Raw genomic sequence first — 15,756 nt, 5'->3', positions numbered from 1 at the left:
CAAAAAATACCTTTATATAACCATTACTTTTTCCTGCTTAGTCTTGGGATTGTCCGTGTAATATGAGATCAGTAAGCAATGTCATACGTCATCGTATGCATTTAACCATCAAACACTTTCCTTGAGGTGCTAAGTTTTGAATTCGAATATGTTAGTATCCTCAAAAAATTATGTGCTTTGGTGAAAGCAATCGTTTCCATTAGCTTATACTTCCATAGATTGGACAAAAGCTCAATGTGTTGGGAGGCACAGCTTACAAAACATCATAATGTTTGTGTTATATGTGATAAGTTGGTTGCTCTATAAATATTTTTAGCAATGTGAATCATACTTCGATTTCATTTTTATTATGAAAATTAATAAAAACAAATTTGGTAATATTTGAACACCAGTAGTGTTAAATACCATTGTTAAGAACAAGTTTACGTTAAACTCTATTTGCATAGTTTGTTTATATTACAGTATTATTATTATTATTATTATTATTATTATTATTATTATTATTATTATTATTATTATTATTATTATTATATAAATCTGATTCAGAAACATCTTGAAGAAATACTTTTGCAGTAAATGTAGTGGAATTTCACACAAAACACCTTTATCTAAAAGTTATATTTAAAAAGGTTTGCACTGATTGCAGTATTACTGTATTCCAAGTGAATTGCAGTGTATTACACTTCTGAATTCATATTTGTGATAAGCGGCCTAAAATACTGCATTATACGCAGTTTAAAGGAAAATTCCATTTCAACCCCACATGGCATTGTGGCCAAATTGGATTTTCCTGAAAACTAAAAAGAGGCTCACCAAAACGACCAATGGAAAATATTTCATATTTTGCATATATCACAGATATTACGTTGGCAAATCAGTGTTGTTAAAATAATGCCAGTCCGTATGTAAATTAGGCTGTATCAAACATGTCTGTTTGGTCACATGGCTCAAAAATTTTAAAAGTTTATAACTGCGACTGTTATTTTTTGGACATTTGGTATGGAAGGTTAAACACAAGAGGCAAAACGGATCATGCAGAAAAATAACTGATTTACATAAATTGTATAGACGAATCTAGTGACCTATATACATATAATATATATATTTTATATACATACATACATATATACTCGTATATATGTATATATATATTATATTATGTAATTATAACTCTATATATATAGAATATACATGTGTGTGTGCGAGTGTGTTTATGTGTCTGCGCACGCGTTATATGTTTTTGTCAGGAAGGAAAATGAAAAACAAAATCAGTTTAGAAATAAGAAGTATTCAGTTGATTTACTGACCTCTACTAGGCCTTCATTACCTTATTCATATGGGTTAATTTTCAAACAACAAACCAGGCAATTAAGTACAACCTATCATTACCGCAGCAGAATCGATTGATTATAAGGTATAAAAATATCTGTTGAAATTAGGGTTTTATTCTATTTAAGTTACATTTAATTCCCAGATATCAAAAACTCAGTCGACCTTTGTTAAAAAAATGTGAAAACACGAACTGAGCATCAAACCATAGGTTAGTTAGCTTTGATATCACTTCATTGTTTACGGAAGTGCCAGATGATGGCATATTGGATTTGTTAGCTTCCGAAATTACCATTACCATTTCTGATTTTATTAAGCAATAAAAATTGTTAATTTACTTTCAGCGGAAGTCACTTTTAGATTTTTAAGACGAAGGTGATCTCTTTAATTTGGTAATCTCACATGGAAATTCAAAAAGATAAACTCTTGGGTGCTTCCATGGAATTTTCACCGTAAAATAATAATAGTATTTTTTCTTAGATGGTTATATCACACATACATCAAGTGAAAAATCCAAGGGAAGGACAGGCCTTGGCATATATAATCTGTTGCTGCCAACATTTAGCAGAATGAGATTATGATTATATCCAATTATTACAACATTTCATAAACTAAACAAATTCTCATATAATAAAGTAATTCTTATCAAAGATATCTTCACCATGAGTGGGCTGCATTAGTTAGAAAGACCATTCAGCGCAGTTTCATTCATGTACAAAAAAAAAAAAAAAAAAAAAGATTAGGAATCTTGTATAAAAAAAATAAACGGAATTGACGTTGGTACTTCTTTACAGCTAGATCGATTGGTAGGGGCGGACCACGATTCAGCCGGGGACATTAAGAACGCGAGCTAATTTTTTGCCTCTGAGCTTCGTATGTGTGTGTGTGTGTATGTGAAAGTGATTTAGAAGGGAATCAGCTTTTGTATGAAAGTGTAAGCTTTTATGATTTTCATGGAATACAAGATTTCTGTAAGTGCTAGGAGTGATTAAAGGTTCATTGGAGGCTCATCTGAAGCATGGTGTATTAATGGGAGTGAAAATGTAATTGAATTTTAAGAACTCTATATTCTTTTGTCCATGGATGCTAGTAGTCTTCAGCTTGCAGAGGAGAGAGAGAGAGAGAGAGAGAGAGAGAGAGAGAGAGAGAGAGAGAGAGAGAGAGAGAGAGAGAGAGAGAGAACTTGAGTTTAAGGAAAACTTTGTCAACGGGAAACCCAATTTTGTTTTTCCATCTGAATTCTTTTTCCAGTGCCGCAACTAAAGATAAGATTGATTTGCTGCAGGAGAACAACTTCTTGAACTCTTATCTGTTTCGGTGGATTTAAAGCACAAGGGACTCACGAACTTTAATGACTTGGGTACCAAGAAAAAGTTATACGAGCATGGTATTTTCTACATTCCCTTTGTATTGTTTCGTTTAATGAACAAGAGTGGTTGAGCCATTTATTGTATATTGGCGTAACTGAAAAGAATTTAGGATCATAATGCATAAAAAATCTTGATAAGGGACAAGTTATGAATATTGTATTAAAGCCACTTCGTATTGAACAAATTAAAAAATTGTAAAAATCCTTTAAAAATTACAGTAACTTAGGTGCAACAAATGAACATAGAAACTTAGAAATTAACTTTTGAAGTACATTAGTAGTTGCATATGAAGTTGCTATGAAGTCCTTGTTTGGGCAATTTCTCCAGAAGGGAGGAGAAAAACAAACATGGTGCTCATTTTGTTTAGCTTTCCAACGACGCTGGTCTTAGACTTCAAAGGAGAGTTGCTTGGGAATTCTGAGTTTATACTTGGACTAAGTCTAATAAATCTCGTACACTTAACATTTAAACATTCTAAGTTCTTTGTTTACCATCCAGCAGCGTGAGAACCCCGACTTGCAAGCACATGTTGAATATAGAAGTTCTCCAAAACCAGTATACTTGAAATTCGTTAAGTATTCCTAATATATACATTTTAAAACAAGCATAGGTTTTTGTCCAAAACCGTGGGTTTTGTGACCTGGAGAGGTTACACTGCCACTGAAATTTCACATTTTCTTCAAATGCCCTTCTGTAGATATCGTAAGGTAAAAACTATTTTCATGTCCAGGTTACTTGCACAGTGGCAGATATGTATAAAACTGAAAGATTTGAGTCCTAGCTGAGATGCTAGTTAGGGTTTAGCGGTCATAGAGTCTTTCTTCCACTTCAAATATCTGGTTGTTCCGTTCCTGTGATATAGGTGCTTGGCCTTTTTGTTATTCTCCTAGGTGTTGCACGTCTTCGATTAAGAAAGCAGTCATTCATTTTCGTTTAAGAAAAGAAAGATTTTATAAAGCATGTCTCGCAAAAGAACCAGGGTACTTTTCTCTGCAGTTTAACGCCTGTAGAATTTTTTTTTATAACAAGATGACAATATCATTTCATTATACTTATTAAACCCTGCAATGACACTGATGAAAATAAAGATAATTTTTATGATATAATCATAATCAGGAGGACAACTGTTTAATTCAGAAAGCTCATTATGCAGTTGGAACCTTAAGGGAAACACTAAAAGGAGTCGCTGTAAAGTGCAGGTTATCTGGATTAACTTCTGAAAAAATACCGAAACGAAAAAGCATAAGCGACTCAGTAATTGGAAGAATTTTCTGGTAAGAAATGAGGACCACCTAAAGTTAATTAACGAAAGTTTGCAGGACCCGCTGTCTATTTTGTTCTCTTATTACTCGAGTCTTTAAAAGAAAATAGATAAGGTTACCGTTTCGCTGTGTAGTCTTTTCTTCCACTTATTACTTTCTTGGTACAAAGTAAGAATGTACCTTGTAGAAAACGATTCTAAAAGCAAAAGGAGACTTGAATTTAACCTATGAAAAATTTATATATATATATATATACATATATATATATATATATATATATATATATATATAATATATGATTAGATAGATTAGATATATAAAGACTTGAATTAAACCTACAAGAGAATTATATATATAATATATATATATATATATATATATATATATATATATATATATATATATATATATATATATATATATATATATATATATATATATATATATATATATATATATATATAATATATATATATTAGATAGATATATATAGATATATATAATATATATATATATTAAACCTACAATATAATATTATATATATATATATATTTATATACAAGAATTTTCTCTCTCTCTCTCTAATTATATATTATATATATATATATATATATATATATATATATATATATATATATATATATATATATATATATATATATATATATATATATATATATATAATCATGAAGTTAAAAATGACGTTTAATATCCAATTCACGGTACTTCGGGAATATCCCCGATGGGGAATTATCAACGAAGGGGAATTATAAGTGATAAATGGATCGGTACTGCCGGGTCTCGATCCCTCGACACAGTTACCTTCCAACGACTCCAGTCAACAGTCTTCCCACTGAGCCATGGCCGGAGTCTTTGGAAGGTAACTGTGTCGAGGGATCGAGACCCGGCAGTACTGAACCATTTATCACTTACTTTAATTCTCCATTGATTGTATATAAATCACAGTGTGACTGTATATAAATCACAGTGCGATGGAAATTCCATATATATATATATATATATATATATATATATATATATATATATAAAATATATATATATATATATATATATACACAAAAAGAGAAAGCGAGATGCTGTCACTTAAAGTCTTCATTCTAAATGAAAGTTTAGGGACGGATATGGATCGAGGTACGTTGTATACATTAATATTTAATTTTCATTCTTAATCTGAGCAGCTTTATCAATGGCCTAAACTCAGGGGGTGACTTCACAGGTAACATTGCTCTGACAAATAAATGTTAAAGTAGATGAATTACAAAAGGAATAGCTTTTAAAGTGAGTAGTAAGTTAAATGCGTGAATACGAGTGATTCATTCTTTTAATTTTTGAGTCATCTAATAACGAATGAGAGACGGTTGCTAAATCGAAAAATGTTTCGTTATTGAAGCTGCAGGAAAAAACATTTTCTGTCGTTGCTGTTGATCAGTTTATAAATCAAAATAAAATTTCAGTGATTAATAAATCTTCATGTATCCCGGTATTCAGATCAGAGAATTTGGCTGGGCCATCATTTCAAAAGTAGATGAGTTTACCTTTGAGAGATGCAAGGGTCAGAGGTAAATGGTTTCTCAGAATTTGATAGGTGACAGAAAGGTTAAAAAAAAAAGATTCTGGAATACCACATGTATATGCTATTTGGCTCTTATTTTTACCTACAACATTTTATTTCTATTTTAAATTATTTTGCATGAGGTTAGATATCCCGTGTTGGTTATGGGTCTCCAGCCAGTCCATTTGCCGAAATTGTCTGGTGCCATGATTTGGGAAAAAAGCAGGTTTTGTAAAAAGATTAAAATGAATCTCTACACAAAAGCTGACATTAGATTAAAGTAATGGGTCATTTAATAATGTGTGTTGTCTTCTTGCTATTGTTAAAGTTCATTTTCTAAAATGGAACTGGACTTTCATTAAGCCTGTCCCGCAGAGGAATGAGAGGTAGAGTAATTAAAGTAGTATTATGCGCGTGACATTTGTATTTGCAAACAGTTTTTTATCAGTATTTAATCTGTATTTAAAAGGAGACTCTGAACTTGCTCTGAAGTGCTATGCGCTTTTTCATAAAAGTGTTGAACATTTTATTTATTATGCTTGTCAACGATGCCTTGCAAATGAGGATACTCAGGTACTGAAAGCTAAGGCTTACCTTTTCCTAGCACAGTTATTGGTGTCTTCTACAAAATATTGTGTTGCAATATTGTTCGTGAATTTCGCCGTTTTGAAATTACTTTCGTCTGTATTTTAGATGTATGTATCTTTGTTCGTGTGTGTGTGTGTCAAACCATAACATGCTGCACACGTACCTATATTTTTCCAAATGTTTTTTGCAGTGGGCGAAGTTAACAAATTTTTCATTAAACCACCATGAAATGATGCTGCTAAACTAAGAAAACTTGATATTTTTAACACTGTAAAGATTTCGTATCCTGAAAATCGTTGATCTTTTTATTGGCATTATGCATACTCTGTCAGTGTATAATAGACCTTCCTTTAATGATAAAACTCCAAATATAATTTTATTCTTACAGGTAATCGTACTGTTTTATGTCTTTCATCTCATTATTTTGTAGCTTTACCGCTTACTAAGATATGTCAGTAAAACAGATCGTCTTAGCTAGCCACGCTGAACCGCCGTAAACTGCAAGCTTAAAAATTAATCTCTTGGAAAGACGAGTTTAAAAAGCTTTCAATGTTCTTTTTCTTGACTATGTTCACACAAAAGTAATTATTAAACGTCTTTAAGTAGGTTAATTTTATAAGACATATTTTACAGTGCAGTAGAAAAGTTATAGATCTTCTGATAGATATTGCGCTAATAGAAATTGCAGATTTTTGTATTGCAGTATTGAGTATTAAATTTCTTCGGAATACCTTTGATTTCTGGACTGTAATTCCTGTTTCAACAGTTGATTTTAAGGAAGAGGCTGTTTCTCATAAGTCTAATTATTTTGATTGATTTCACCTAAAATTAATGCTGCTATGACGTTCTTCACTGAGAGAGAGAGAGAGAGAGAGAGAGAGAGAGAGAGAGAGAGAGAGAGAGAGAGAGAGAGGTATATGAAAGGCATTTTTTTATATCTGAGAACTTGACCGAGGTGTATTTGAGCACTTATCGTTAGTAACTGTTGAGGCAGCTGAAACTGATGTTTCAAGACATGAAACAGGAAGAGCTCAGCTTTAATTCGACACCAGAGTAATAAAATCGGTGATGGCCGATACTTTGACAAAAATCTCTCACCCCGGGGAGCTGTTGCTAGATTATGTGTTGCGAATATCTGGGGGACTGAAGCAAAAAATAAATTGTTTTCTGATATTGCATACTAGGAAAAGGACTTCACAGAAATTCTAATCTCGTGACATTCGTGTATTCAATATATATATATATATATATATATATATATATATATATATATATATATATATATATATATATATATATATATATATAGCCCTTTGTTGGCCGAACCGGTTGAGCTTCAGACTGTCATTCGATGGGCCGGAGTTCAATTCCCATGGCCGGCTGATGAAGAGTTAGAGGAATTTATTTCTGGTGATAGAAATTCATTTCTCGCTAAATGTGGTTCGGATTCCAAATAAGCTTCCCGTTGCTATAACCAAAAAGGTTCTTAGCCACGTAAAATAAGTCTATCCTTCGGGCCAGCCCTAGGAGAGCTGTTAATCAGCTCAGTGGTCTGGTAAAACTAAGATAAACTTATATATTAATATATATATATATATATATATATATATACATACGTATTAATATTTACTAAAAATTCTATAAAAGAAAAGTTTCATAATACCATCGATGAAATTAGAATTAATACAGAGATTATATCCTTTGAAGTAAACTAACTTGAACACACTGAAGAATCCATCTTGACTGGTAACATTCTGTCTTAGAACTTTTGATGGAAAGTAACTACTCTCCTTATCCTGTCACTCGGTGAATAAACGTATTGTCACCTCCGTAGAACCGTAGGATTCGATCAAGGGTGCCGAACTTGATGGGAAATGGTAGTTTTCTAAAACCTTGTATCAGACTTCTATTCGTCTATAGATGTTTGACAAGTTATCCCTATTTCAAATCACAACCCAGGCAGGAGTTAGGTTACTGCTTAAGAGTAAGCTCATGGGCCATCTTGGCTTTACTTTGCTTCCCTAGGTCTTTGTGTTGTAGGTTTAGGCGAATACATCTCTAAGTGCATATTTGCAGAAGACTTATCTAAAGTTATAAAAACTGTTTACCTGTCAAACCTTTCTTGTGGGTGGAACATGTATTTCTAAGTAACCTGAAGCTTATAGGAGATTCTAGATTTTATTTATTATGGTGACATTAGGTTAGCGAGGTGATGTTTGAGATCCACACAAGTTATTAATGTTTTGGACGATGCCGGCTCTCAGTCAGATGCTGGAACAATTAGTAAAGCTCTTAAACTCAAAGTCTTCTACGTAATAGAAATTTCAGTTTTCACTTCGTCAGCAAGAGCAACATTTTATTGATACCAGGAAGACTTGTATACCCGTAGATGCGGATGTTCGTTAATTGTCAAGGCACAGGAGGAAGAACATAGATTATAATTTTGCACTGTTGTACCCAATGCTAGTTTTGCATCTTGTGCATATGGGATAGAGCTTTTGTTTTTGCTCTTAAATGATTTTTTTAAAGTACTCAAATAATTTTGCTAGCTACTGAGAAAATAGTTACCACGGGGATGGGTAACCTCATTATTATTTGTGATTCAAAGAGGTATCGTTGGTAACTGGTAAAAAAAAATCACTTTATATGTGCATTATAAAGTACAGAGATGTAAGACAAACTCTGCTGAGTTCCAGTGAGTGTGGATGTGCTTTAAAAAAAGCAGAAAACCTAGTAAAGGAAAGAGCACCTAAGTAACCTAATTCTGCGTTGAGTAGAAGTGTCCTTTCTCCACTGAAACGACGTTATCTCTTACTCGATCCATTATGTAACTGCCAAGTTTCATCCTGTTAGTAACGTATTCTTCATGGGAGGAGGCTCAGCATTTAATCAGGAATGAAAACAATAACGTACAACTCGGTTAATAGAAACTCAGAAACAGAATGAATGATATAAATCAAGGAGTCAAGTATTTTTATGCTTTTATGAAAATTACACTAATCTGAGGTTGGTATTTCAGCATTTCGTTAATGGTGTGAATCTCATAATTATTATATATATCGACATCAGGTCACAGACGATGGACTGAGAAATGATTCTTTACACTCAAGAGCTCAGTACGAACAGTTAAACTATGATACTTGATGATGAAATACATGGAAACGAATAAAAAATCAAGTATTACAACGAATTCGGTGACATTAAAGAAATTGTATTACATTTGTTGGCACGTTTATATAAGTCATGTAGAATAATATTATAGTTATATTATCGTCGCATCTCTGTTGAATAACGTCATCCATCTTTTTTCATCTTGCTCTGATAAATTTGGACGTCTTGTCGCCGGCTTCTCAAGTAGAATGTGGAATCATTTGTTTCGTGGTGGTAAATAGAATTTAAAGAATTAATAACAATACGGTGGAAGTTATTGGTTTTAAATAATAGTTATTAAGGATATTGGTCTATAGAATTAACCAATATCTTTGATGTTAAAACTACATTTACAACTACAGCTGTGAAGGTTTTTGTATAAAACACCAAATTCTAATGATCCCCTTCACAGAATGGTTTGGTCTCAAAACGTGGCCGCTTGTCTAAGTTTGAAATGAATTCAAGTAATTTTTTTTAATGAGAACAACCCTTACTACCGTTCATTTATCATTCTAAAATTATATCATCTTATTTCAGTCCCCTCTGAATTAATGGGGTCATTTACCAATTCTGAAGCAAAACTCTTCGTCCCTGTAGGGTGAAATGACCATTCCTAATTGTTTTAGATCATTTTTATCAGCATTGTCTTTCATCATATATTCGAGACTTAAGTAATCTTCCTTTATTGTTTCCCGGTTACAGTAATCATCTTTCTCTTGTCTTGTTAAAGAGGACATCACCTGTACAGTCCATGCAGAATAAACCTTTTTTTATAAGCTCAGATTAAGGTATTCTCATCTTATTAATCGGGATTTTGGTCAATAATTTTTTTCGTTCACCCTAAAGTAATTATCGTTAGTCATCCCTATCTAAGAGGGAACCGAGTGGCTTAGGATAATTGTTTTTTTTTTTCTTCTCTCAGCTAAAGGTTCAGATGAAGGAGCAAGATGCCCAGGAAGCGGCACTTAGATTTAGCCAGGAAAAGAGAGATTACGACGTCAAGATCCGGAACTTGGAGGAAGAAAAGAGGCTCCAAGAAGAAGAGTGGGAGGAGAGATTGAGGTAAGTGGAGGCAAAAAAAGAAGGATATAATGAGGGAGGACTGGAGTAATCGAATAATAGCGACTGAGAGTTTCGAAGAAATTATTATCATTATTATTTAAGAAGTTAGTATCCATGCTCATGCGCGTTGCTGTGAAAATTTTATTGAAATTATCGCGAATAATCTCTGTATAAATGGACGTATGAGAGAAATGACTGGAAAGTAGTTTGGGTTTAAGCCACAACCCTGAATGGGAGAGGAGTAATTGCTGAAGTAGGCTGGATTCATCTTCAGAGTAAATCGCGTGGATATTTCAAAAGATTATTCTTTGCTCTCTGAAATGAAACTTAGTCTAGAAGGATGATTTTTTTGTTTGCTTATCACTTGTTTTCTTTGTTATTCACCTTGCATTCTAGATAAAACAGATTGTGTCTCAGTTTTGATGAAAAGTCTTCACTAATACCTCTCGCACAGAGTTTGCTACAAATTTCTAACGCAAATGCTGTGATAACTTTGACTAGCACCAAGGTCATCTCTCTCTCTCTGTCTCTCTCTCTCTCTCTCAGAAATGGTACCTGAAATATTCTGTTCAAGCTCTAAAATGGGACAAGTGAACAGCAGAGACAAAAAATATAGTGAAAAAGATTTAAAGTGCTTTATACCAGGGTCCTGAAGAAATTCCGAAAATTCCGAAAGTGACAAGAAAGTAGAGGAAAATCTTTTCAAAATCCCCATCTAAAGCAATAAAGATAAGAACTGGTTTCTTTGTTTGGAGTCTTAGAAATGTATATCTGTCAGGGGGAAGGAAAAGTAATAAGATCTAACGGCAACAGATAAATTAAATTATTTAAAGATGCTTTGTGTGCTGTTCAGTGCTGACAGAGAGAGAGAGAGAGAGAGAGAGAGAGAGAGAGAGAGAGAGAGGAAATTATAAAGGAGGGGAACAAGAAATTAGAGCTTCAATTAGGTGAAAGTTATCGTAGCTACCATAGTTTCGATAAAAATGTTCGGCTTTCGGGGTTTTTAAAGTCCATCAAATCGATTGTCGTGTCTTGCTCCCTATGGGTAATAGGAAAAATATAAAAGTACGAGAAGGCTGGAAATTAAGCCCTGCACCATGGTCTTCAATTTGGGTAAATGGAGAATGAGATGAAGAATGCCGCTCTTTCCTCCATTCTTAATCATGAGGAAAATTTCAGGAAGATGAAGTCAGAATATCAGAGCTGTTGAGAGAGAGAGAGAGAGAAAGAGAAAGAGAGAGAGAGAGAGAGAGAGTAAACAAGTACAAGTATCGCAATTAATAATTCAAAAGATGTTAGTTAATGGATTATATTTCTTCAGAAATGGAGTCAGTGTTTTTTTTTTTTTAAGGGTTCTGGATCAGAAAAGTGTTTTTTGCAGTAGAATTGACTGCATTATTATTTGCATTAGAGAGCATTATAAACTATGCTTTCACGAGAGTTTGAAATTTTCTGCCTTGTCTTTCATATTTGAAATTGCAAGGTCAAAAAAAAGAAAAAGAAAAAAGAGGCCTCTATGTCAAAACTTAAATATATTTAAAAACGTCAGTGAAGATCGCTCTGAGTGTCAGGGATTGGTGGTTATTTCATTTCAGTATCACGGGATCCTACCTTTACAAAATTCAAAGATGATAGAATTCAGGAAATATTTGCTCGATGATTCAAGCATTCTCTGAGTCAACTCTGATTCATATTTCACTAGTTACAAAGAATGTTTCTATACTCAAGTATTAATCGAAATTTAATCAAGGAAACTTCGGAATGATTTTCTCACAATAATCTTTAAGGGCTACGCTTTGGATCAATGAAATCTTCAAGAAAATCGGAGATGGTATGGGTTGAATGGAGGAAACGGGGATTGGGGGATATTTTTTTGAACGGGCGAGATAGGATGGAAAGTGAAGAATATCCTTCCCTTCATTAGTTGGTGAGCCAGACCTGGCGTCTAGGTAACCCTTAGTACCTCCCCAACTAAGCCTATTTTGGGCGCTACTAAATCGGATAAAAGATACCAGTGGAAAAACAGATACAAGGTGATGTTTCTCCGAATAAATATCTTTCACTCAGGAAACCTGGTATGGTTTATTATATGCTATTCTGTTCATCTTATATATGATGCATATCTATAATTTTTGTATCTGGAAAAAAGACGCATTCTCTTTAACATTTAATTGTAAATTGTTAACGATAAATCTAAGTTGGGTTAGAATTTTTCAACCTTGTTATCTAAGATCAGCATGAACAGACATTTTATTTGTTACGCTCAGCTTTAACAAACATGTACTTTATGCAAGATTTTGGCAAAATGATTTCAGATGTTGATAAATGCAATACCGTATGCTCGGTTGAATCTTATCTGAGGGAAGTTTTCACCCTGCCAGCGTCATTATTTTTAAAACAATTACTTTTGTCAAATTAGCCCATGTCACAAACCACATCATTGATGGAAGCAACTTCTCATATCGTTAACTACTTGATCCAGTTTTTTCTTTTTCAAAACAAAGACACATTAGAGTATGGGTATATAAGTTTCGTAAAACTGCTGTAGGACTTCGGAATGAAATAAGGAAAGAGCAAACGAAATAATGAAACTAGTAAAACTAACAATCACCGGTTTCTTAGAAAATATGACAGGAATACTTTGCCACTGAAAGTACACGTAACTGAATAAGTACTATAATGGAATGAACGAAATCAAGACTTGCGAATTAAGTACGTCCAGAGAGTTGTCAATTCTCATTGCAGTTTTCATCTTCTGAAACATGGAGTAAATGGGTCCTTTCATCTTTGTATCCTCAGTTGAGATGGCCATGTGCAACCATATCAGCAGACTCCTATCATCAATGTCACAAGTCTCAAGCTCCGGTCTCTCACTGACTTGTCTGCTCTGAAGACTGGAAATCTTTTCCCTTACGCTGTTGGCTGCCTTCTCGATGAGGCCTTAATAGTTCACCTATGCACTGACATTCTCTATGGAAATAGAATAAGATTGATATTTCGAGATACTTTCACTTTGTCAGAACTATCACACTTCTCTTTAAACAGTAAACGTTTTAGGTTGTGACAATAGTTAACGAGACATATATTCTGCACAAGTGGAAGGCTTTAGACCATTTGCTAAGTTCACAGAAACATTTCATTTACATCTAAGGCGAACTGGCACAGCCCGAAACGCTGGGATTTGGTGTAGAATTTAGATTAGAGAAACTGTATCGATACATTTAAATGCACGTCTGGAATTGCAAGGCAGAAGTTCGCGCAGAGCCAAGAGACAGGGCAGTATTGTCGGTCATATGTAACCCAACACTTGTTTCAGAGCCCTTTAAAAAAAAAAATATTTTGCAGTCCTTACTGCAAGGTTTGGCACACTTGTAGTTCGTTGCCCCGAGTGAGTGGCCATTTTACCAGGATTACTTCTGTTTCTGTTTTCAGTTCTCCTCTTGGCTTTCAAAGGAACTGCCTTTTATTTTCGCACTTGTAATGTATTTTTTGTTGTATTTAAAGGACCAGTTTCTCAAAACTTACCAATAAATGCAAGACTGTTGTACGTAAGCTATGCTGTCTGGTAATGTACTTCAAATAGTGTATCTATCCCTTTGCTGCTACTCAGTTATACTATTTAACTACCAAGCAGCAGATATGATAAAGATGTAGAACGAAGTCCTGTACAGTTTATACAAAGACAGACTTCAATTAAACCAGTTAATCATTGGTACTATTAATTATATTGCGTTTGTGATGATAATAAAATCTCGTTTTGGGAGTAATTGTTTACAACTTTATGAATTGATGTGCGATTTAAAAATAAACATAATTTTACCGAAGAATTCAAGAACCTACTTATTATTAATATGAAGAAACTAATATAAAAACGAGAAAATGTCTCCTGCCCTTAGTACATACGTTAATTTTTTCTATCTTTTTTTCATATATTGTTGTTCCAAATTGCTTTTGATAACGTGAAACATTTTTCACGTGATATTTACGTGATGTTTTATGTTTTTAAATTCTTTATTAGTATGGATATATTTCAAAAGAGTTTTAAAAAGTCACTCAGTTCGGTACGCAGCCTTTCAACCAATCGGAGAGGCTGTGAATAAAATGAACTCGCCGTAAAAAAATATAGCTATAGATGTTATAATCGTATTAAATGAAACAGATGTCTGCGTTTGTGAATTATTTAAAGGATTTTAGAGTTTAGGGTTGTAAAACTCTTTTTGCATCTTTGATAAATAAAGGGAGAAAGCGTACGAGAAAGTAAAACGCAAACCAACCACGAAATAATTAAAGTAAAAAGTAAAACGCAAACCAACCACGAAATAATTAATGCATGAAAACCACGAGGATCCTGATAGTTTTTTTTCTTGTATTCCACAGGTGTGAAAAGCTGGTTGCCATTTGTCACAGAGGCTTATTACACACTTCAAGAGCATTTCCTCCGCATGTCCACACACACACACACACACACACACACACACACACACACACACACACACACACACACACACACACACACACACACGACTTTGGATCTTTTTTTGGAAACTTCTGTCTGTTGAACTGTTGACCCGGTGGTTAGTTGACTTTGTTCAGTCGCAGCCAGGTGTGAAAAGGGCATGGGTTTAGCAACCTCGTTTCGAAAGACTTAATGAGAACCAGATTGGGGAAAGGGCATGTAGCCAAATGTATATACATGTACATATGTATATTTATGTATATATGCATTATATACATACACACATATACACACGTATATATATAATATATATATATATATATATATATATATATATATATATATATATATATATATATATATATATATATATATATATATATATATATATATATATATATATATATATATATATATATATATATATCAACAAAACACTATCTTTGCATGGGGTAATCATAGCCAACAGGTGGCAAATTATTCTGGAAACAATTGGAGAGAATAATTTACAGCTATGTATGACTATTCTTATCGTTTTCTTTGTCGGTATTTTAGTCCAAGACTTTCACTATGCCAGGTAGAAAGAACCAACACTATCACATTACTCAGGTAGTGAAGGAGAACATCATTTGCATATCCTTTTGCATTCTTTTGTGTTTCTTGAATCCTATAATCTTTCTGTTTTTTTTACAGACAGGTTTGTCGTCAACTGAAATGCAAAGTCCATTAACTTTATGCTTCCGCTTTGCCTTTTCCTTTTCTCATGCCATTGTTTATCTTTCTCGCTTTTCCATGGAGATTTATATTACAAGGTTTTAGGAAAATCTCTCTCTTTAGGAACCCTTTCGTGATTTATTGTCTGTGAAGAGACCTGACCTTTGTGTTGTACTAAAACTAGAAAGGATGCTGCGAGCTTTTATGACCAAGAATCCTGGTTGTAGGATTGGGAGGATTTCTTTATATATA

The 15,756-nt window shown here is 33.4% G+C and overlaps 1 protein-coding gene across 9 annotated transcripts in view; it reads left to right on the top strand.

Annotated features, from left to right (window-relative positions):
* Positions 1–15,756, top strand: part of LOC136845771 (trichohyalin-like) — a 576,224-nt gene that overhangs the window by 232,176 nt on the left and 328,292 nt on the right. For all 9 annotated transcript variants that reach the window (XM_067116039.1, XM_067116041.1, XM_067116040.1 and 6 more), the window contains exon 8: positions 10,195–10,334. In XM_067116039.1, the coding sequence (XP_066972140.1) occupies positions 10,195–10,334 (140 nt within the window). The remainder of the gene's footprint in view (positions 1–10,194; positions 10,335–15,756) is intronic.

This window comes from Macrobrachium rosenbergii, chromosome 14 (assembly GCF_040412425.1).
Source record: "Macrobrachium rosenbergii isolate ZJJX-2024 chromosome 14, ASM4041242v1, whole genome shotgun sequence".
Taxonomy (NCBI): domain Eukaryota; kingdom Metazoa; phylum Arthropoda; class Malacostraca; order Decapoda; family Palaemonidae; genus Macrobrachium; species Macrobrachium rosenbergii.
The sequence above is the reverse complement of the archived record's forward strand: the minus strand, read 5'-3'. Positions and strand labels throughout refer to the sequence as shown.